Below are 21,614 nucleotides of genomic sequence, written 5' to 3'. Positions count from 1 at the left end.
TTCTTAGATTTGTTGTGGTGTGTGGAGATGGAGAGTACATCATCTACACAGCCATGGCCCTGAGGAACAAAAGCTTCGGCACAGCTCAGGAGTTTGTCTGGGCTCACGACTCCTCACAGTTCGTCAAACATCCACAAGATTTTTAACTTTTATTTTGAAATGGTTAGATATAGGTGTTTTGTTTTTTTTCTTACAGATACGCCATACGAGAAGGCGGTAACAAAGTCAAAATCTTCAAGAATTTTAAAGAGAAAAAGGCTTTTAAACCTGACTTGGGATGTGAAGGTAAACTAGTTCACAGCTTCACACAATTTCAATGCTATAAGTCTTGTTGAACCTGTATTTTCTATTTTTCCTTCTGACACAGGTATCTTTGGTGGCTTTCTTCTTGGTGTTAGGTCCAACAGTGGTCTGGCCTTTTACGACTGGGACAGTGCTGACCTTATCCGCCGCATTGAAATCCAACCTAAGCATGTGCGTTCTCACAAAAAGTTCACTTTATATAATTAAGACAACTTCAGTGTTAATTTTGGTTGCTCATATAAAACTATGTGGAAGTATTAATCAGACTAAATGTTTACATGTTGATTAACTAATTTAATAAAAAAAAAATCAAATTAAGTCATGAAATATGGAAGATGGCAAAGAACATGACAACTTCTGTCAGAACAAAAAGTCCTGTAGATGTACGTATGTAGGTATAGATTGACTACATTTGCATGACATTTTGACTGACTAAGTACAAATAATTACGAATAATTACACAGTCTTATAACAAAGTGTTTTAGTCAAAATAGACAAACAATAATGAAATATAATTACAAATGGTTGTCATTAGGCCTCACTATGAAGTATAGAAATATATCGCTGAAGTAAATATAGACGATAAACGATAATATTGAAACAAATTTATGTCACACAGAATAACCCAAGAGCAGGTTTAAACCACAAAAATATTCTAAATCTACAATATTGTTTAAAGTCATGAGCAATAAATAAATGTCAGAATGAAACACTGTAGTACTCAGTTTGAATCTATAATGAGTCATAGAAGTTATTAATTCAACCTTTTACTGCTTAGATATTATCATCTAGCCAAAAAATAACAAAAAATGTCACAGAAAATAGAAAAAAATAAACACAATAAACAACCTGACCTAAAAAAAAAACATTGTTCCAGCTTTTATATATGGAATGATAAGTTGGTATAGTAATTATCGCGACAGGCCTAGTTGTCATCGCTATGCTGCTTTTTGCTAGAATATTTTAAAGGATTACTAATTTTGAGCACCCTGTGTTTAGGTGTTCTGGTCTGACTCTGGAGAGCTGGTGTGCATTGCCACAGAGGAGTCCTTTTTTGTGCTGCGGTACATGACGGAGAAAGTAACAGCTGCTCTGGAGAAGAAAGAAGATATAACAGAGGACGGGATCGAGGATGCTTTTGACGTCAGAAATTATACTTACTTTCTTATTTATAGAACACATATTACACATTATTGTGGCTTTAATTCCCTTATAAGCATTCTTTTGGTTACCCTGGGATAAGTATTTCACATTTTCCAACTTAAAATTATGTCTTGTAAGTATTTAGGCATTGGACCACCCCCCGCTGTCAGCAAGATGAATGAACAATGAGAAATAAAAAAAAAATTAAGCCCTTAAGAAACATGAATATGGTAATAAAGTCATGAGTTGACCACAGAACAAGTCCAGTGGTGGTTTATGGACATAAAAACTGTGCAGAAGTCTGGATTTTACCTGTGACGTAACAAGCTGGGCATTATTTGATATATTTTGTTGGTCTCTAGGTCCTGGGAGAGGTGCAGGAGGTGGTGAAAACGGGAGTGTGGGTTGGAGACTGCTTCATCTACACCAGCTCTGTGAACAGACTCAACTACTATGTCGGAGGAGAGATCATCACGGTCGCTCACCTGGACAGGTATAAAACTGATGGAATTTATACAGCAGGAAATAAATGGCTTCTTAATTTCAAGGTCAGCACAAAAGACTTTCAACTGAGTGGTAACTTTTATTTGATATAAACATAGTTTTACACTGAATGCCTCCTTTCCTGACACCTCTTTTACTTGGTATTGTTACTTTTATTAGTGTAATTAAATGGTAAATGGTCAAAGTCATGGCATTTTCTATCTCTTCTGAGTACTCAAAATACAAGCAATACACATCACAAGGAAGCAGTCACATTCATACACCATTGTGCGCAATCATTAGAGTCAAAGCTGGTTAAGTGTCTTCCCCAAAAGTACAACAATAATGGACTGGTAAACGGACAGGGACTGAGCCAGCAACCATCAGGTCAGTGGTTGAAAGCTTTACCAACTGAACAATAGCTGCCCCAAAATTAAGATTTCTCTGCTTTTTTAAATCCTACGTGAACATTTTGCAGGTTTACGTCTAAAGTTTCACAGTATGGCATTCAACTTATATTTTTTGCATTTATTCAATTACAGGCGATCTCCACAAATCTGACCTTGTAACTTGGCCTGGTGCTTGTCTCCATGGAGATGTACAAGTTTAATGCCCTACTGATAAACACTCCAGACAAGCAACATCGCCATGGAGACAAGTAACAAAAGAAAAGTAACATAATGGAAGTTCACTCTTGTTTTATCACCACCACAGTAGTCATTTTTATTGGGTGAAACAAATGTGTTCATAAAATATTGCTAATTACCTTTGTGTGTTTCTGGATAGGACAATGTATCTTCTGGGTTACATTCCCAAAGACGATCGGCTGTACCTGGGGGATAAGGAGCTGAACATTGTGAGTTTTTGGCTGCTGCTCTCTGTGTTGGAGTATCAGACGGCTGTGATGAGGAGAGACTTCACCACTGCAGACCGAGTCCTGCCCACCATCCCCAAAGAGCAAAGGCCCAGGGTTGCACACTTCCTCGAAAAACAGGTCAGCCATTTTGAATACTCTTTTATCCCAAACAACATGACCATTTCTGTTTCATTTTCACTACTACTTTAGTTTTCTCTTGATTTGTCAGCGATCATGGACAATTTAATTAATTAATATACAGGGTGTCCACAAAGTCTCTTTCCAATTTTTTACAAAGGCAATTGATAAGATACAGTAACTAGATTTGTTTTATTGTACTCAGTGGTTATAAAAGTTTTTTAATTACATGTACAGTCGAATTGTTGGTCAATTTTTCTTCCATGAGAGATAAATTACTGCAGATATCAACCTTGACCTTTTGAGTGAAGACGTGGCGCACAAATGCAGGACCTTCAACCAACCATCATGTTTCAGCAAGATGGTATCCCACCATACCGGGGTCTGCATGTGCGTGAGTTCCTTAATCAAACATTTCCAGACCGTTGGATTGGGAAGGATGGACCACATTCACCAGATATCCCACCTCTGGATTTCTTTCTATGGGGCTGTGTATTGAACAAAGATACGGGACGTCATTGAACTAAAGCAAAAGATACAGATGTGACTGCAACCATTGATGAGGCTAAGCTACAGCAAACATGGCAAGAAATCCAGTCCCGTCTTGATGTGCTTTGTGCCACTAATGGTGTTCATATAGAGGTGTATTTAAATGAAGTAAAACACTTTGAAAACCACTGAGTACAATAGAACAAGTCTGATTAACATATCTTATCAATTGCCTTTGTAATATATTTTGTTTTTAATTGTAAAGAGATTTTATGGACACTGTACTACTTTTACTGACAAAGGACTGGCTGTAGACCTCTGGATTTAAACAAAACCCAAGCAAATCATTAACATTTATTAATTCACAATCAATCACAATCATTTGCTCAGCCCTAATTTAAAAAAGACCAAAGGTTAAAGAGAGAGGGTTGGGCCTTGGATGGGAGACCGCTGGGAATACCAGTTTGCTTACCAGTACATCTAATCACCAAATGCTGTCAGTAAAAATGGCTTTCAATAGTAATTTCCTGGACGTAAACAAGACAGAGTTTGAATAATTGCCTTTTAAAACAAAGCAAAAAAAAAAAGTCAAATTTCCTATTCCAAACTACAAACTCTGCTCCAAGCCACATGCTTTCACTGTAATAGGACTGGCTGTTGACAATCTTGATTCAAATTAATTGCACTGTCTTAATATTAACTACCCCTCCTTTGTACATGTCTAAACCATCTCCGTCTGGAAATATCTCACTTTGTATCCCTCTATCTTTGACTTTTTTGAAAACAGGTCAGGTTTGTTTTGACCCCATAGAAGTGCATTTCTGTGCTTTCTTCACTACTCCAACAGACTCTAAAATGCAGGATTTGAAGGCATGCATAATTTAGGGGAACATGGGGCGGCCAGATGGAGAGCAGCCTCTGGGTAGTACTTGGGTTTTTTCTCTCAGATATATTAATCTGAAGGAGTTTTTACTTTTCTTTTGCCCCAAACCCTGTAGCAACAAATACATTGACCCAAACTTGGTACTATATTGAAACTGTATTATTGTAGTACTAATGGATCAGGGATAACATTATACAGTATATGGTGGTTGTAATGTAGGTTTGTGCAGTTAATCAAATTTGAATTGAGATTCAGGCATCTTTAAAATGGGATAAAACACATAAACTCCCACAACCACATTTCAAATAGAGCGCCTGGAGGACTAAAGAAGAGAATGAGAGGAGGGGCAGTGTCTGGAGGTATAAGGAACAGTGTGATTGGTCTAACACAGGGGTGGGCAAACTTTCTGACACATGGGAGATTTGCCCTGTAATATATAGCAAAGCATGAAATTGTTTTCCAAATGCATTAATTAAATTTGTAATTTGGCTGCCAACCTCTGAGCTGTAGCCGGTCATTCCTGCATTGACTGCTTGCTAGCATAGTTGGCATGCTTCGTAGCAAAGTGACGGCTGATATTGTACTATTGAAAACCGCAACAGTTTCTTGGCATATTAGGCATACAGCCTTAGATCGGAGTTTAAAAATATTTTGTTGTCCACTACTCAGCGCTCACTATCCACATTTCTTTTCTTTGATAAGCTCATTTTTGCAGAAGGGCTGATATGAGAATAAGAGTAATGCACACGAACCAGATTGATGTATCTGAAGTACGCCATCTTTTGGGGGAAGCCTTGGCATTATAGGGTAAAGGTAAATTGAACAAGGTTTACCCTTACCTATTTTAATATTATAAAGGACTGTGTGTAGCCCCCAGGCCATAGTTTGCCCATGTCTGGTCTAACAGGTATCCACACTTTAAACTCCCTGGAGCCAGGTGTTTGTAATCGGAAACACCTGGGGCAGTCTCTTGTGATGTCATATAGTACTTGAAATTGCAGTAGCCACTGGAGGCAACACAAGGTTAAGACGTCTTTGACCAGAAATCATCACATTTTAAACAGAGGGAGGACCCAAAATGTAGAACTGCCCTTGAAACATTCTTTAATGAAAACCTTAACAAAGACCAGAACTAAAACCAAACACAAATATCCAAAATGGCACTGACAATGAACCAACCAACAGCAGAGGAGAACACAGGGCTTATACACAGGTGATCACATATACACAGGCAATCAATATGACAGGAACGAAAACTCAAAAACATGCAGAGCTACAGAAATTACAAAATAAAAATGGGTACTGAATGATAAAATAGCACAAGGAAAATCATGACCAGGACAGAAAGCTGCAATTTTACCTAGTAATTGAGTCTACAGCTAATCTTCTGTCATTAAAAGCATCTGGTTTGGAGCTTCAGACTTTAGTGAAACAAATCTCTCTTTTTTTTGGTGTTAGATGGCACTGAAATGAATTTGGTATTGTTTATGTTGCCATTATCTTGAAAACTACTGCTTGATGACGTCACAAGGTGGAACAGAGCATTTTGAGCTTTGGAGAAGTAGACAGACTAATAATGCAGAATTACTCAAACATGTGTGAATGAAACAAAACACAACTCCAGGTATGTTTTTGATGAGGTTACAGTATTATAACTTGGTTTAATTTCTGAACATGTTGACCACAGATGGGGAAGTGAATACTGTCCTATACTACTCAAATGTGAGCTTGTGAATGTTAAGCCATCAGACTGTATGATCCATTATTTCTTTTAAAACTGTAGTCATCTTTTTGTATAGGGCTTCAAGCAGCAGGCTCTGGCAGTAACCACAGATCCAGAGCACAAGTTTGAACTGGCTCTGCAGCTTGGGGAACTCAAGATTGCCTACCAGCTGGCCCTGGAGGCAGAGGTAAGAGCATGGACATACTTACAGTAATCGGCTACTGACAATAATGGACACTGAACACAAGGAAATAAATACTAATACTTAATCTTTATAACAAATACATTTACATTGCACTGGAAAGGTGCAATATGTAACTTTTCATCACATCACCTACCGATACTTATCTCTCTGGAGATGATATGGCTTTGTCTAGAATGTTTCACAATATGGCATTATTATTACTAATTAGTCTTGCATTTATTCAATTACTTATGTTTTTATTGTGCCAAAAAAGCTGCAGAAACATGCATGACTACTGTGTCAGTGGGGGGTTACCTCTCCACAAATGTGTACGTACAAACTAACATTTTAAAACAAAATATCCAATCATTTGAATGGTGAAGAGTCCTTAAAATGCTTCAACAGAAACCACAGCATAGGAGATTTTGCAGAGTCGTTTAGAAATAACAACCCAAACCTAAAAGCTGGGTCATCCACCACCCCCACACCATGACCTTGACCTGGTTTCTGTATTCAGTGAGCATCCTAACACTATTATAAAGTCATGGTTGAAGCTCATGTGGTAATCCTCTGGTCTCTCCTCTGTGCTTTGGCTCTGGGTCCAGTCTGAACACAAGTGGAAGCAGCTGGCAGAACTGGCCACTACAAAATGCCACTTCAGCCTGGCTCAGGAGTGTCTGCACCATGCTCAGGATTATGGGGGATTACTGCTGCTGGCCACTGCCTCCGGAAACGCTCACATGGTGGGCAAACTGGGCGAGGGAGCGGACGCAGATGGAAAGACCAACGTGGCCTTCCTTGCCTATTTCATGCAGGGCAGGTGAGTCAGAGTTGATGGGAGGTTTGAGGATTTTATGACATCAAGCATACACAAACCTGCGTGAACAAAACTTTTTATCTTTTTGAAGAGAGTCGCTTCTTACAGGGTTTAAAGCGGTTTAGTCGTTAAAGGTCCTATAATATGCAAATTTGACTCTTGGGAACGCCATGTTAGAATGTTACTTCATCAAAAACATACGTGGAGTTTTGTTTTGTTTCATTCACACATGAGTAATCCTTTTATTATTGTAAAATGCTCTGTTCTTTCAATATGTGACATTTTTCATCATGCAGTCATGGTTTTTGTCAGTAACAATTACAGGTGGCACGAGACATGAGATAGAGTCCAGGAGAACAATACCTGAGGAGATTTGTAAATATTTTGCAAAAATAGGTAACACTGTGGTTTAAAATTAACACAAATGCACTTACATTAGAAAGGTGCAGTATGTATAATTCTAAGGGGACATCATGTATTTAATTACCTGCTCATTTCATCCCAACCCGGGTACACGGCCAGTTTATAATTTCAAAAATCCAACCTAATTTTTTCATATTATAAATTGTGATGTGCCTATGTCTTCCTCCATCAGGCTAAGAAAGGATGAGGGAATGAGGCAAGAAACAGCTTCTATATGTAATTTTAACACTGCTCCGTATAATTTATTGCTTTTGGCTCTTTGCTCATAGACTGGACAAATGCCTCGACCTTCTGATCAAAACGGATCGGTTGCCAGAGGCGGCGTTTCTGGCAAGAACATACCTGCCCAGCCAAGTGTCAAGGTAGAGCTGTGAGCAAGGCTGAAGATACTTATTATATAAGAATGTTTTATATTTTAAATGCTTACAGCTAGGCCTGTCACTATAATTACTATATTGACTTATTGTTCAGTATATGATTGGGATATTTTGCCTTTTTTTTTTTTTTATAGATGCGAACTAATACTAGTTGAGTCTGCTGTTTATCTTTTGCACCTCATGTTTTTTTTAACAGTATTGTACATTTAGAATAGTTATTTCGGGGATAATCAGTTAGTTTTAATATTATCATTTATCGTCTATATTTTCTTCAGCAATATATTGTACTTCAAAATTTACTATCGTGACAGGCCTACTTACAACCAGTAAAGGAATTTTGGACATAAAATGATTCCAATATAATGTGGTACAAATAACAAATAACTCAACCTGCAACTGGGGTAAGTTGAGCCAAAATATATATATTTTTTGTTATTTTGAATCTCAATTTCTCTAAAGTTATGTGTCAGTGAGTGCTTTTAATAAGGTAAACAGTTAAAAACAACCTAAACTGTATGTAGATTGCTTTATTTCATTGATTGATTTGGTATTGTTTCAACAAAAAGGAAAAGCATAAAGTAGCTCAACTTACCAGTCCCCCCTATTCACAAAAATAACCAAACAGGAACAGTAAACAAATCTATTAAAATACCACATACACACAGTTTAGTAGCAGAGAAAGGTGATTTTGTGTTTAGTCTAAGTATTGCATACCTCACAGCTCTATCTCTCCTCAGGGTGGTGAAACTGTGGAAGGAGAGTCTGTCTAAGGTGAACCAGAAGGCAGCCGATGCTCTGGCTGACCCGTCCAGCTACAGTAATCTGTTCCCGGGGCTACAGCGCGCCCTGGTGGCAGAGCGCTACCTGGAGGAGACTCATGTCGGGGTCAGGCCTGCTGCAGAATACACTCTCATCATGGTCAGTGGAGAGTGTGTTTTCAGTATATTTACATACTTTGTTTTTTTAATGGTTTGTCTTTACTGAAAATCTATAATGAAAAGAATATAATTGTAAAACATGTAAATAAATAAATAAATAAATAGAAATAGTTACTTATTTTTCCTGTGGCCTAGATGGAAGGGGAGGAGTGGGTAGTTAGGGTTAATCTCTTGTCCTAATGAGCTACTGATGAATTTATTATCAAGTTCAAACACTGAAAATACATATATAATAAGAATAGAATTGTAAAAAATTTTACAAATAAAATAGAACAATAATTTTTTTATTAAATGTTTTTCAGCCAAATGAGGACCGTAATGTTGTGGAAGAATCAGAAGGTTTTATCCCTAAAGAAGAGTCAAAGGTGAGTTTACATTCAATTCAAGTTATTGTTGTGTAGTCAGCGGCAGTTGCTTTACAGGGCTTCACCAAAAATGTTGATTTAACCAATTAGAAACAGTTATGAAATCTATTGGTGGAATTTAACAAAGTAAAAGTAGTAAAGTATGGCACTTAAGCAAAGCAGATACCTAAAATCTGTACTTATGTAGATTTTAAAGTGGATATGTTTTACTTTTACTTCACTACATTTAAGAGAAGGTATCTGTACTTTCACTTTTCAATCCTGTTCAAAACTGCAGTGAAGTAGAAAGTATTTTTGTTACTGTTTAAGACCTGCTGAAAATGGCATTTATTTTTAACACGTTCATAATTTGAGGAAACAGAAATATACAAATTAAAACAGCTAGAAAACGATCAACTCCCTTGTTTCTGTTGAACAAAATTCACCTCAAATCTTTATCAAAATCACTACATCCAAAACTTTATTAGATCTCAAAATATGCGTGAAATACTTTTTACTCTTTAAGTGCAGTTTTACTTTTAATTTTACTTGAGTATTTTGTTTGCCCTGGTATTTGTACTTTTACTTAAGTAACAAAATGTAATACTTCTTCCACTACTGACTATGGCAAATCAAGCAACCAAACTTGGACTTAGACAAACTTCATTTCTCTACAAGCGAAAGAGCAAAAAAAACATGGTAATAGTAATGTCACAAACTGTACTTTAAATGTACGAAAAAGCAGATTGGCTGTTTACTATAATATGTATTTACGTCATTATATGGTATGTTTGTTCTAATTTTATGTTTAATTACCAGTAATTCAATTTTTGTGTCTATCTCTTGGTTGTTCCCCCAGGTTTCCCCCAATGAGGAAACTGATGTTATGGAAGATTCTACTGGCATTAGCACTAAAGAGGAGCCAGTTGAGCCTACGGTGAGTTAGTACTGATCTATGTTTGATATGAAGATGTGTAATTTCGTTGTGTATTTCTTAATAGCAATTGCAACACTTTTATTTTTATCTTTGCTTATCTTTGCTACTTTATTTGGCTAGTCCATTCCAGAGTTATTGATTCTAGCTATATACAGGCCTGTCAACAGAAATTTTGGGACAAGGAACCTCACATGGGTCCGCCTGTAATAAAAATTAATAGGAAGATAGTTCAATTCTGGGACCCTAGGACTACCTGGAACAGCAGACCCCTTTGTCCCCCCCGTGGACTCCCCTGGTTATATAATACAGCACTCTAATGAATAATAACCAGTATCTTTATGGACTTGTTTTTTAGGAAATATTTGATCACATAGCTAAATCTGAAGTTGCTGCTGTTGTGGAAAACTCTATATCTGTAAAAGAAGAAATTATTGAAACAGAAACACCAAAAGTAGGTCACAAATTTGCAAAACATAAACAACTTTAATACTTTTTTACCATGCATGCCAGATAGAACATTTTATAATTTTTTTCCCCATTTCTTTTACTCTAGGAAGTTGTTGAGCAGGTTGTTGAAAGTGTACCAGTGCCTGTTGTGTCAAACTCTATACCAGAAGAAGTTGAGGATGAGGTGAAACCAATTGCAACTCTCATTGTAAGTCATGAATATTAAATGTAATTTTTGGAGCTTTCTACCATGTTATAACGTTGTTCCCTCCTCATATGTCTGAAGAGGTTTTATATGTCATCCATGCATGTTTGAGTAATCTAGCGGTCTCTCCTATTCAAACCAGTCCATATTCAAACCCTCTTTCCAGTTAGCAGCACAACAGTTTTCCATAGATATACAAAAGTATAATGCAAATCGTATGAGGTTTGTGAAGGTGCAGTGTATTGTTTTGTAATAGTTTCTTTTGCTTAATACACACCAATTGTGTTATCCCTTGGAATTAATGCCCCATAGAAGTGTAATACCTTCTCTGTAAGTATTTGATTTGTTCTTTACAGGAACCAGTGGTTCCCATACAGGAAACCACAACTCTGGCTGCAGAAACTAAATCTACAACTGAGGAAATCCGTGTCGAAGAGGTTACTCTAATAGAAACACCAACTGTAAGCCAAATATAGTTATCTAAATTACAATGAAATACATTCTAACCAATATGAATAAGTACAGTTTCAGTGAGGATGACAGCAGTTCAGTTGGTTTGTCCACTGATCTGAAGGTTGGCGGTTCGAATCCCGCTCTTGAAATAACATCATTGGTTGAGTTGTTAAATCCACTGACCCACAGGTTGGCGGTATGATTCCATCTCTCACAGATGAATACTATTATTGTGTCCTTGGGCAAGACACTTCACCTACCTCGCCCCCAGTGTTTGTGCACACTGGTGTATGAATGTGTGTGTGAGTGTGTGAGTGGTTCCTTGATGTAAAGCGATTTGAGGGCCTTGAAGGTGGAAAAGTGCTTATAAAAATGTGACCATTTACCATGAGCATTTACCAATGATGATAAAGAAGTTATTGAAGTTGCAGTGTGGAACTTTTCTGGTGTAGGGTCTGCCACCTAGTTGTCTCCATGGAGATGTTGTTGCTTTCCTAAAATGTTCTACAATACGCCATTAAACTGATCTATGTCCATTGAGACAAGCAGGTGCATCATTAGGCCAGGTTCATTTCTGCAGAGAGTGAAAAGTGTGAGTGATATTTTCAAGGTATTTTTGATCAATAAAAACACCTGTAATTGGATAAATGGAAGATAGGTAAATAGGCACATTTAATGCCATATTGTGGAACATTACAGCAAAGCAATAATACCTAATATTTAGACTAAAACGATTACTATTTAAACTATTTAGCAGACGCAAGCACAATAGCTCTTCTTTAAAATACATAATACACAGTTTCTTATAAAGCACTTTACATATGCACAGACCTGGAGTACAGACTCTTAAAATGTATTATTTCATTATTTTCTTATCAACAGGAGGAGGCCATGGTCAATGTTGAAAGCACAACTACAGTGACAACATTTGAAGAAACAACAGTAGAGACTAAATCAGTATCCACGTCCATTGAGTCAGTCCCAACAGAAGAAGAAGAATTTACAGAAGCACCTCAGTCAGAAATAAAGGAGGAGGCTGGAAACACGTTTACATCTGAAGAAAATGATTTGGCACATCCAGTTACAGAAATTACCAATTCAGACCCAGATATTGCATTAGACAGTTCTGAAATCGAGGAAAATGTTGCATCACTTGAGGAAGATTTACAAGAAAATTCTCAAGTATCTGTTTTAACCGAGGAGGATATGATTAAAAACCCAATGACAACAGACGAGCTCCTAGATGTTACTATGGAAACTACAAATCTAATACCATCAATGGCAACCAGTGACGAGGTTGTTTATGAAGAAGTGAGGGTGAAAGAGTCAGCCATTTTGGAAGACCCAGTTTTGGTTGAAGATGTTACAGCGCCAGTCGAAAGTGTTAAGGAAATGGCACCGCAAGATGTAATGGAGGAACAGCTAATTTCGTTTGACTCCATGGCAACGGAGGAGGCGCCTAACCAAACTGCAGCGCAAACTTTAGCTGGGTTGTCGCTCAGTCCAATGCTTGAACCAACGGTAGAAACATCACCAGTTCTGTTGGATAAAGTAGAGGATGAGTTGGACATGGGAAAGCTGGATTTTGTTCCAGAGGTGTTGAGTGCTGGTCCGGAGGCTCTGAGTGCAGGACCAGTCGTAACAGAACAGAAAGTGGAACTAAAGGCTGAAGACAAGCCACCAAAACAGCCCCAAGAGGAGGATGAGGTCAGCCTTTTATATCTCCAAGTTTTGGCTATATTTGCTCTTTTTTAGCATATCGGCCTTAAATCTCCAGCACAGGATGATATTTTGTTTTGTCCAACCTGCTGCCTAAAGAATAAGCATAAAACTGTATTTGAACATTTAAGTGCAAAGAGGTCACTGAACAGAATGTGACTACACAGCTCCCTTAAAGGTTTGCGGTAAAACGGGCTGTAGGAGAGTTTTCAGCAAATTTAAATTGCATAATTTGGGGTAAATATTCCAAATCGGTGCTATATATATCGGCCCAGAAATATTGGCAGAGCTTGGTTGTTCTGGATTCTAAATAATTGGCATTGGTCATGAAAAAAAACATATCAGTCTATCTCTAGTTTTGGGGTCTTGTTTAGTCCTGGTTAAGTCCTGGTTTAGTCCTGGTTTAGTTCCTGCTTAGTCCTCCTTTAGTCGAGGCCTGTCACAGTAATTTCTAAATCAACTTATCGTTCAATACGTGATAGGTGAAACAATAATTTTTGGGGGCAATATTTATCACAGGTACTTTTATTAATTATAGTAGTTTTACTAGTTTATACATATGTTTTTTAGAGTCTGTATAGTATATGGAAGAGTTTTTTGGGGGAGTCCTGCTTTAGGCTGATCATGTCACTGGCAAAATGGCATTCAATATTGTCATTTATAGTCTATAATCTATTGAGCACTATATCGCACTTCAAAATGTGTTATCTTATTATTTATTTAGGGTGCACTGACACAAAATATCTTATCAAAACTTGAACTAAACCTTGAACTAAACCTTGGATTGGATCAGGAATAAACAAAGTCCACATCAAGATTATAGGTCTCAAATCTGTGTGAATGAACCCTTACATGTGTTTCTTTAATTAAAATACTTCTGTACTGAATATGAAGTACTTTAAACTGAATTGTGTTTATATCTGTATTCATTCAGATGTGTTCTTTTACAGGGACTTGATGATCTGGATTTCGACAATTTCGACTTGGGAGATTTTGACCCTGCTGACGTCAACTTGGACGATGATTTCTTGGATGAAAACTAATGAGCTCTTATCTTAATGGCCAAAGAAGAAAGACTTGGACCAGAATGCCAGGAACTAGACTTTAAATTGAGTCTTTAAATGTATTTTTTATTTGTCATGGAAGTAAACAATATTTTTAACTACTAAATGTTTTTAAGCTATTCAAATGCAAGAACAATCATGGAGTGTCAGTTGTTTACAGAATCTGCATTTTTTTCCTGAGTTCTTTTCTGTTGGTAGTACTGGCTTTAGTACCTTTTCTTAATACCTCAACATTTACCTCCTGCTAGCTTATCAAGGTTCTACATTGTAAATAGTCTGCCTTCTTACATATGACCTTTTAAACAGTAAACGTGAGACTTACATTTATTTTAAAGTGCCTGTTTTTCTATAAACACTAATTCACATACAGAGATTTATGTATAATTGAACTGTGTTTTTTCATTAAAGTAACAATCTGAACTCAAAGTTTTTTGTAAAAAAGTTTTTTATTTTCATATGTACAAGAATGAATCAGTCTTTGGATATCGAAGGTCTTATATTATTATGCAAAATTGACTCTTGAGAGCTTTAAGCCATGTTAAAATGTTTCCTCATAACTGAAGTTGTATTTTACACCTTTAGGTCAGTAGAGATTGGATAATTTCAGACCTGGAATTGCCAAATGATTGTAGTGAAGGTGTATGGTTTTTATGGAGCACTTCTTGAATTACCACATGACATCACAATGTGGAACAGAATGTTTTCAGTTTGAGAGAACTCAGCCTAAATGTGCATTATGTGTGTGTTTAACATGTGTGAATGAAACAAAACACAACTCTGTTTTTGATGAAGAAATAACATAATAACACTATAACATCGATCAGAAAACAGCATAATATGTGCCTTTTAAGCAAACATATGCTGTTATAGTTAATGTCATATTTCATACAACAATGTCTCCAGCACAGTATATGAACATTTGCAAAAGGCAGACATAACTTGAATCTTATTTTTCTATTTCAGGTAGCAGTGCTTTTCTCCGCTGCAGGCTCAAATGCCTGAAGAGCTAGCTCGATGTAGCCCGCCCTCTGGGACTCTTTCTGAGCATAGATCTGCAGGAACAAAGGTCAAAGGTTAATGAGATCCAAACAACAGAGAGAAAGGGTGACACCAATTATGTCAAGGTTAGGTCTAGTCCTGGTTTAGTTCTGGCTGAGCGAGCAAGTCCTGATTTGATCTCGGTGAAACCCTGGTCTAGTGATGATCTGGTCGAGGGTAGAGATAGACAAAAATGAATGTCAAAATACTGTTTAGCCTTGTCTCTCTTGAGATGCTGCTTTAACAGAAATGTGCTAAAATGTGCCTATAAACATATTGGGTGAGGTTTAAATATCTAACCACAAAAGTGCAGACGAAATCACTTCATATTGTTGACTGGAAGATTACAATACACATTTCTACATATTTTATTTTAAATTAGCTCCTTAGCTCCTGTTATTTTTAACAGTTTTAATTGCAGGGGATGTGCTCAATATAATACGTTTGCATATATCCAGAACATCAATTATGATATTTATGTTTGGATACATCACCTCTGGTCTAAGGCAACAGCTAGGGTTGGGGAAAAAAAAAAAACAAACCCAAATGATTAAATAGATTAATCAAATTTGAAATCGATTTGTTAGGAAAAAAACAGATTTATGTTCTCCACTTTCTTCCATTGGAAATTACATTGAAAATGCACGAAAGGCCTTACTGCAGTCACAGGGGCCAAAGTTTAGCACAGGGCCATGCAGCGCTGACTGCTTTGAAATTAGTGATGTCAAATTAAATGTTGGGGCTGCATTTTTAACACAATAGTTTATTTTCTCATTTATAAAAGATTTCTCTAAAGGCCAATGGGATAAATACAATCACTGAATACAATCTCTTCAGTTTTGACCTTTTTTGTAGTTTGCAGAGCACTTTAATGGAATTGAAAATCATTTTTTTGAGAAAAAAAACCTTAGCTTAACTTAGCAAAATAAAAAAAATAAATAAGAAAACAGGGAAAAAAAGCTAAATGAATTACTAAAAGCACTGCTGATCATTTTAATAACCTGCTATAATCCAATTTGTTTTACCCTCAACAAGTATTTATTTCTCAGTCTCTTCTAGATTTGGGTTAGTTCAGTCCTTGGTCTACTCCTTGTTACAGTCTGATACAGTCCAGGCATAGTTCAACAACAAAGAAAACAGTCACACCAATTAAACTAAGGTAAGTGCACAACACACCAGAACTGATTAGAGTCCAGAAGGCTTAAACCATCTTGTTAAAAGTGTTAATGTGATACTTGTGAAATGCATCTTCAGATTAAACCATGACCAAAGGGGTGGTCTAGCGTGACGATCGCCATCATTCTGAATTTGATTTCACTGAGTCTCTTGCTTCTAACAGTTCAAATTAAATGGCTGTCATTCTCAATCCTTCTCCAGACAGTTCAAGGCTGAGCAGCTCTAATAGAAGCTGATGTGGCCTGGACCTGCTCCCTCAGTTCCCACACTGAAGGAGAAACTTAAGACCATGAACCTGCTTTGACCTGTGGAGGTGACCCTGACTCCTGATTTAATACACGAGGGAATGAACTGATGACCCGGGACTATTTCTGAGTAAATTTTCAGAACTAAACCCCAAAATATAAGAGCAATTGGAGATTTTGCCTTGTCTTACACAGATGAGATGAAATAGTGAATACAATAAAAGAAGCCTGTGTAATCCCTCCGTTCCTCAGTCGTTCAGGTAAATTGCTGGTTCACCAATGACTGCAGGTCCTAAGCATTCCAGACCTCTTTGGAAGGTAGTACCCTCAGCAGTCCGCTTTGGAACCCTAAAAGGGGACGCACGCATTGCTTTATGCAGGGGCACTCAGGTTCCACATCTAACCACTGCTTTTTCAGTTCTGGTCAGATTATTCCTACAACTTTTTGTCCAGTGGTCAGATATGATTTTTTTTTTAAACTATGGATCATACCTAGACGACTGAGGGATTACACAGACAGTATATACACATTAGGTACACCGTCAAAAGATGTCAATATTTAGCCTATTTATGATTACTTTTGAAGAACTAAAGATGGTATGCAAAAAAATATTCACTCTAAAAACTTTTATCCAGTTGACAAAATTAAAACCAAAAGAGGGTATACATTTTAGGTCAGTTGTTTCAAGCCAAACCATTTGATCCCAAACTACAAGCACATTATTATTCTATGTATTAATTTCAAGTGATGAACCTTAACAGGTCTCACCTTGAGTAGATCTGTGCCTGTTGCCTGTTGTAGAGCTGCCTCTTGAGCTGATTCACTGTGAGGATGGACCATGTGGAAGAGCGACACTAAACTCACTGAATCCTGGAGCCTGAGGACAAACAGTGAAGTTATGTGTTAATCATTATACAATGGTAAATGGTCACATTTTTATATAGTGCTTTTCCGCTGTATAACACTTTTACATCAAGGAACCACTCAGCCATTCACACATACATTCATACACCAGTGTACAAAAGACTCTAGCTGACCTTCTCTACCTCTACTGTTGCCCTGTAAATTAAAGGTGCTCCTTGTAACTTTTCTGATGAAAGATCTGCCACCTGCCTTTCTCCATGGAGTTGCTTTTTTTGACAGGAATGCCTATCAATGCCTGCCAATAAACAGATCAATCATTTTTTATCACATTTATTAAATTACAAGTGTGTTAATTACTAAAATACCAGGAAACAGGTGGCAGACTCTACACCACTAAAAAGTTACATAGTGCAAGTTCACACAAAGCATGAAAGAGCTCACAGTTCTCTCTTGAGCATGTCCACAATGAGTCCATCCACCCGTCTGGCATTCACCAGGTACCAGGCCATGCCTCCGAAGTGCCGCGTGCTACGCAAGAGGTCGTACTTCCCATGTTTTTCCAGATCCTCATAAGTGGCTGCATGGACCTAAAAGTATACATAAAAAAGTTACAACTTAAACATCATAATAGATTGAAAAGTTTCCTCCATTTCGTTTCTATTCTAAAAACTGTAAACTAACACCAAAAATCTACAGCGGGTTCTGATCCCTGGCTGTCTCATGTAATGAAACTATCTGCCCATTATATTTCTGCATTTAACAACATTAGATTCTTTACCCTGATATAGTCTGAAGAGTCAGGTTCAAATTGGACTAGACACAAGTCCAAAACATCTTCATGGCGATCCTGGGAGAAAACCATCTGGGGAAAAAATAAATACATACACTTTTTAGCTTTAGATCATAGTTTTTAGCCAACACAAAGAACAAAGTGCATATTTCAGTACACATTTTGCCCCTTCTATTGCCCCATCTTTTGTCTCACCTTGAGGTTCTCGTCCTTGAAGATGTGGTGTGGTGTCAGTTTGCGTCCCTCTTTGGGGAAGTAGACTTGGATTAGCCGATCCCGCTCCTCCCATGTGGCCTTCCTCAGAGTGCCATTGGGCTCCCTAACTACGATGAACCGCTCCTATTGAAGAGGAAATCAGAAAGAATATGTAAGGAATAAACAGACACTTGTCTGTCCAAAATAATTTCACTTTTTTTTTTTTTTTATCTATAAAATGTGTGTTCAATGGATGGTTAATAAACAGCTAGAAACATGAAGCTAAATGGGTTTTGTTGCAGTAGCAGTATAAAAACAAACAAAACAATACACATTTCGTGACTGGTTTCTTCATTTGGGTGAAAGAGCAAGTGAGGCATTGGACAGGGAGCAGCAGGTGGATGTCACTGACAACATGTTAAACACAACACAAATAAAAAGCTCTGTTGAAGTATTCAGTGTTTAATGCAAATAAGGCATAAAGGCAATAAATATTAGTAAAAATAAATACCGTTAGCTTTGAGACAGTGAGCTAGCTAGCATGCTGCTGTGCACAAAGCATTAGATGGCAATGACAACAGTACAGATCATGATCGTGCCTTGCTATTGTGCAGGCATAGAACAGTAAATAAAAACATGATTAAATGTAAGGAGTAATGCAGAGTACCCCTACCCTGTGTGGTATATTATAAGTAATATCTGTAAAGACGTATTTTGCAGTGTCCATGCCATCCAGAATGGGGTCCTCAGATAACACATCGTCTATAGGCTTCCTCTCCGGCAGCACTGGGGGCATCGTCAGTAGCTTTTTTGCCTGTTCCGTGGCCTGTTTCATTGCCTACAAAAGAATACAAAATGTCTCAAAACAAGTAAATTACAATGGGTTTACAATTACTCCTTGATATCTAATGAACTGAGAACAGGAAAGTGTTATTTTTAAGAAATCTTGCAAATAAAACCTTCAGACATTTTTCACTTCCAATAACAATATCCCAGAATCAATATCTGTTCTAGCTATTCGGAAACGAGTGGTTTTCTGACTTTGTATTTTACATTTCAAAATGAAAAAGAAATGGCCAGCAGATACACGGAGCTAGCAACAATACTCAATAAGAGTACTAATGCATCCCTATTTTTTTACACCAACAATTTGGAATTTTATGTAAGGACTCATGTAATGGACCTCTGAAAGCTCTATTGTTTGAATACTAGGAGCCAAAAATTTTATTAATATAGAAAACTATACTTCAAAGATAGATAAAAAAGTTTCTCACAGTACATACAGTTCATACTAAGACTAAAATAAGGACCTTCAAGACGGACCAAACATTAGATCCTTGTTACAGCCTCCGTGAACATGAGCACTGACCTGGTTGAGCTGTTCATCTGTCATGAGTTTGTATTCCGGCAGCTTCAGCTCCTGTTTGATTGGTCGAAACACTTTCTCCAGGTCCAGGCCTGTGATTCTGCTCAGGATGTCCTGCACAGCTGGGTCTGCGAACTGGGGCTTTGAATTGTGGGAATGAGCTGAGGAGAGAATTTATCATTTGAAAATAAAGAGATAAGGAAATGTCCACAATAGTTGTCTTGGGTTACTTTTACAATATCAAAATCAAGATTTCAGGGTCTAGATAGAATGTTTAGCTCACTACTAGGGCTGTTATGATAATAACTATTTCAAAACATTGTTAAATATATGAAATCTCAACTATATTTTTTGGAAATATTATGTGTACATTTTCTTTTCACTACTTGGGAATTTTTCATTATTTTCTTGTAGTACCATAGGATTTAAGTTGTACAGGTTTGAATAAGTAACTTCTCTAACTACTATCTACTAGTGTTTCATTATGCCATTTATTTATAGCAAGTTATACATTTAGAAATTATCGTACTTCGTGATATAGAGTAGTGTTAATATTGTCATTTATTGCAATACATTCCTGTAGTAGTATATCACACTTGAAAAAATGTATTAATGTGGCAGGCCCACTCACTCCTTTACTCTAGACTAGAGTAAAGGAGTGAATGGTTGTTGGTGATGTTTTCACTCTGAGATCTCTATAACAGACAAAGTCCCAGTGCAGACATCCACCGTCTCTCTCTGCTCCTAATGACACAGCACCTCCACATGTTGGGCTGCAACGCCTCAAGGAGCATTTCTATATTCAGTTTTACTCGTATTAAACCCGCTTCAGCCTCTAAGTATCAAGTCTGAGATGTCCCAAATCAAACAGTCCTGGGATAACACCATTTTATATTAGTTTGGGTGTGAGGACATGTTATCTTATTCTAAAAGTTGATAGTTTCATCCCTGCTGGTGCTACCCCTACCCGAAAAACACATACATCAGCCATGTCATCGGGCAAGAAGCTTCCTTGCCTGTGGTAAGTGTGGCGCATGACTAGTACTTGTAATACATTGAAATGGTTTGAAGGATGAGTTAAAGAAGCAAATTTTGTTAGGAAATACAATCTTTCCTTGAACAGGAATGGGAGCCTTAGACATCACCTGTCCCTCATATATAACTCAACTCCAAACCCAAAGGAAACAAAGGAAACAAAGAGAACATTAAGGCTGAAACTGTAAACAATAGCTGTTTACAGGTTCAGTGTAGTTAGCCCCTTCCTTCAGATAGATATAAGACAGTGTATTGCACAAATTTTATTCTTGACACTTTATTCTTATTGCACAAATTTTATTCTTATTTAAATGACTTTTTATTCTTATTCTTAAATTCTATCCCGTGGTTGTGGCATCTTGTAACTAAGAGAATTTCCCTTCGGGGATCAATAAAAGTGATTCTGATTCTGATTCTGATTCACCAGCTATCGGACCAGAACTGAAGAAGCGGCTTGGATGAGCAGCGAAACGTCTCCTCTCCTACAACTTGACAGATTTAACTTTGGCTTTTACTGATGGATTAGACCTGGACGACTGAGGGACTACACAGACAGTAATACATTGACTTTATGTGCCCTTTAAGGGGAATGGGACTGAAATGAAATGAAATGTATTTTAGATTTTCCAATAGATGCCAGTACGCTTTCAAAGCAGTTTGAAAATATACAAAAAATACGCAATTAGTGTTAACTTGGTGCAGAGACAAACCTCAAATACATAAGTGTGTCATACTGCAGGAAATTCACAGCTAACTACAAGGTCAGAGTAAAAGCAACATCTCGTTTCTACTAAAGCGGCCATATTAAAGCAGATTACTTACCGCTATCCTCTGACTCACTGCAAAACGTCCTGACGCTACATCTCAGCAAAATGCGTTTATTTTGCTGTACATTTTTCGCTTGAGAAAAGCTGCGGAACAAGCACCGTGCTGCTCTGACCGCCGCCATGTTTGTTATTACCTCACTGACGTAAGGCG

The 21,614-nt window shown here is 37.3% G+C and overlaps 2 protein-coding genes and 1 non-coding gene across 3 annotated transcripts in view; 1 reads left to right on the top strand and 2 right to left on the bottom strand.

Annotated features, from left to right (window-relative positions):
• The window catches only part of LOC117379868 (coatomer subunit beta'-like), a 26,847-nt gene extending 12,496 nt beyond the window's left edge, over positions 1-14,351 (top strand). The window contains exons 10-26 of the mRNA XM_033976572.2: positions 8-118; positions 197-285; positions 368-474; positions 1,303-1,446; positions 1,809-1,939; positions 2,716-2,923; positions 6,095-6,205; positions 6,808-7,022; positions 7,712-7,804; positions 8,557-8,737; positions 9,060-9,122; positions 9,961-10,038; positions 10,394-10,489; positions 10,592-10,693; positions 11,047-11,151; positions 12,026-12,850; positions 13,813-14,351. Coding sequence (XP_033832463.1) covers positions 8-118; positions 197-285; positions 368-474; positions 1,303-1,446; positions 1,809-1,939; positions 2,716-2,923; positions 6,095-6,205; positions 6,808-7,022; positions 7,712-7,804; positions 8,557-8,737; positions 9,060-9,122; positions 9,961-10,038; positions 10,394-10,489; positions 10,592-10,693; positions 11,047-11,151; positions 12,026-12,850; positions 13,813-13,905 — 2,752 coding nt within the window. The 3' untranslated portion in view covers positions 13,906-14,351. The remainder of the gene's footprint in view (positions 1-7; positions 119-196; positions 286-367; positions 475-1,302; positions 1,447-1,808; positions 1,940-2,715; positions 2,924-6,094; positions 6,206-6,807; positions 7,023-7,711; positions 7,805-8,556; positions 8,738-9,059; positions 9,123-9,960; positions 10,039-10,393; positions 10,490-10,591; positions 10,694-11,046; positions 11,152-12,025; positions 12,851-13,812) is intronic.
• On the bottom strand, positions 14,342-21,614 carry mrps22 (mitochondrial ribosomal protein S22). Its single transcript, XM_033976910.2, has 8 exons — positions 21,459-21,614; positions 19,605-19,762; positions 18,909-19,073; positions 18,236-18,379; positions 18,029-18,112; positions 17,692-17,837; positions 17,155-17,263; positions 14,342-14,978 (listed from the first exon to the last, which is right to left on the bottom strand). The coding sequence occupies exons 1-8, from the start codon at positions 21,583-21,585 to the stop codon at positions 14,886-14,888; spliced, it is 1,026 nt and encodes a 341-aa protein (XP_033832801.1). The 5' UTR covers positions 21,586-21,614; the 3' UTR covers positions 14,342-14,885.
• On the bottom strand, positions 20,267-20,396 carry LOC117380872 (small nucleolar RNA SNORA17). Its single transcript, XR_004542207.1, has one exon. It is a non-coding gene; the product is annotated as a small nucleolar RNA SNORA17 (small nucleolar RNA).

The sequence above is a fragment of the Periophthalmus magnuspinnatus genome, chromosome 13 (genome assembly GCF_009829125.3).
Source record: "Periophthalmus magnuspinnatus isolate fPerMag1 chromosome 13, fPerMag1.2.pri, whole genome shotgun sequence".
Taxonomy (NCBI): Eukaryota; Metazoa; Chordata; class Actinopteri; order Gobiiformes; family Gobiidae; genus Periophthalmus; species Periophthalmus magnuspinnatus.
This window is presented reverse-complemented; position numbering and strand designations above follow the sequence as displayed.

Excerpts from the sequence above, each read along its gene's own strand:
- mrps22 (XM_033976910.2), bottom strand. The coding sequence starts at position 21,585 with ATGGCGGCGGTCAGAGCAGCACGGTGCTTGTTCCGCAGCTTTTCTCAA. Across the intron at positions 17,838-18,028 it reads ACTCTTCAGACTATATCAGG|GTCCATGCAGCCACTTATGA; the intron begins GTAAAGAATCTA and ends GTATACTTTTAG. Across the intron at positions 14,979-17,154 it reads CAGGCACAGATCTACTCAAG|ATCTATGCTCAGAAAGAGTC; the intron begins GTGAGACCTGTT and ends TTGTTCCTGCAG.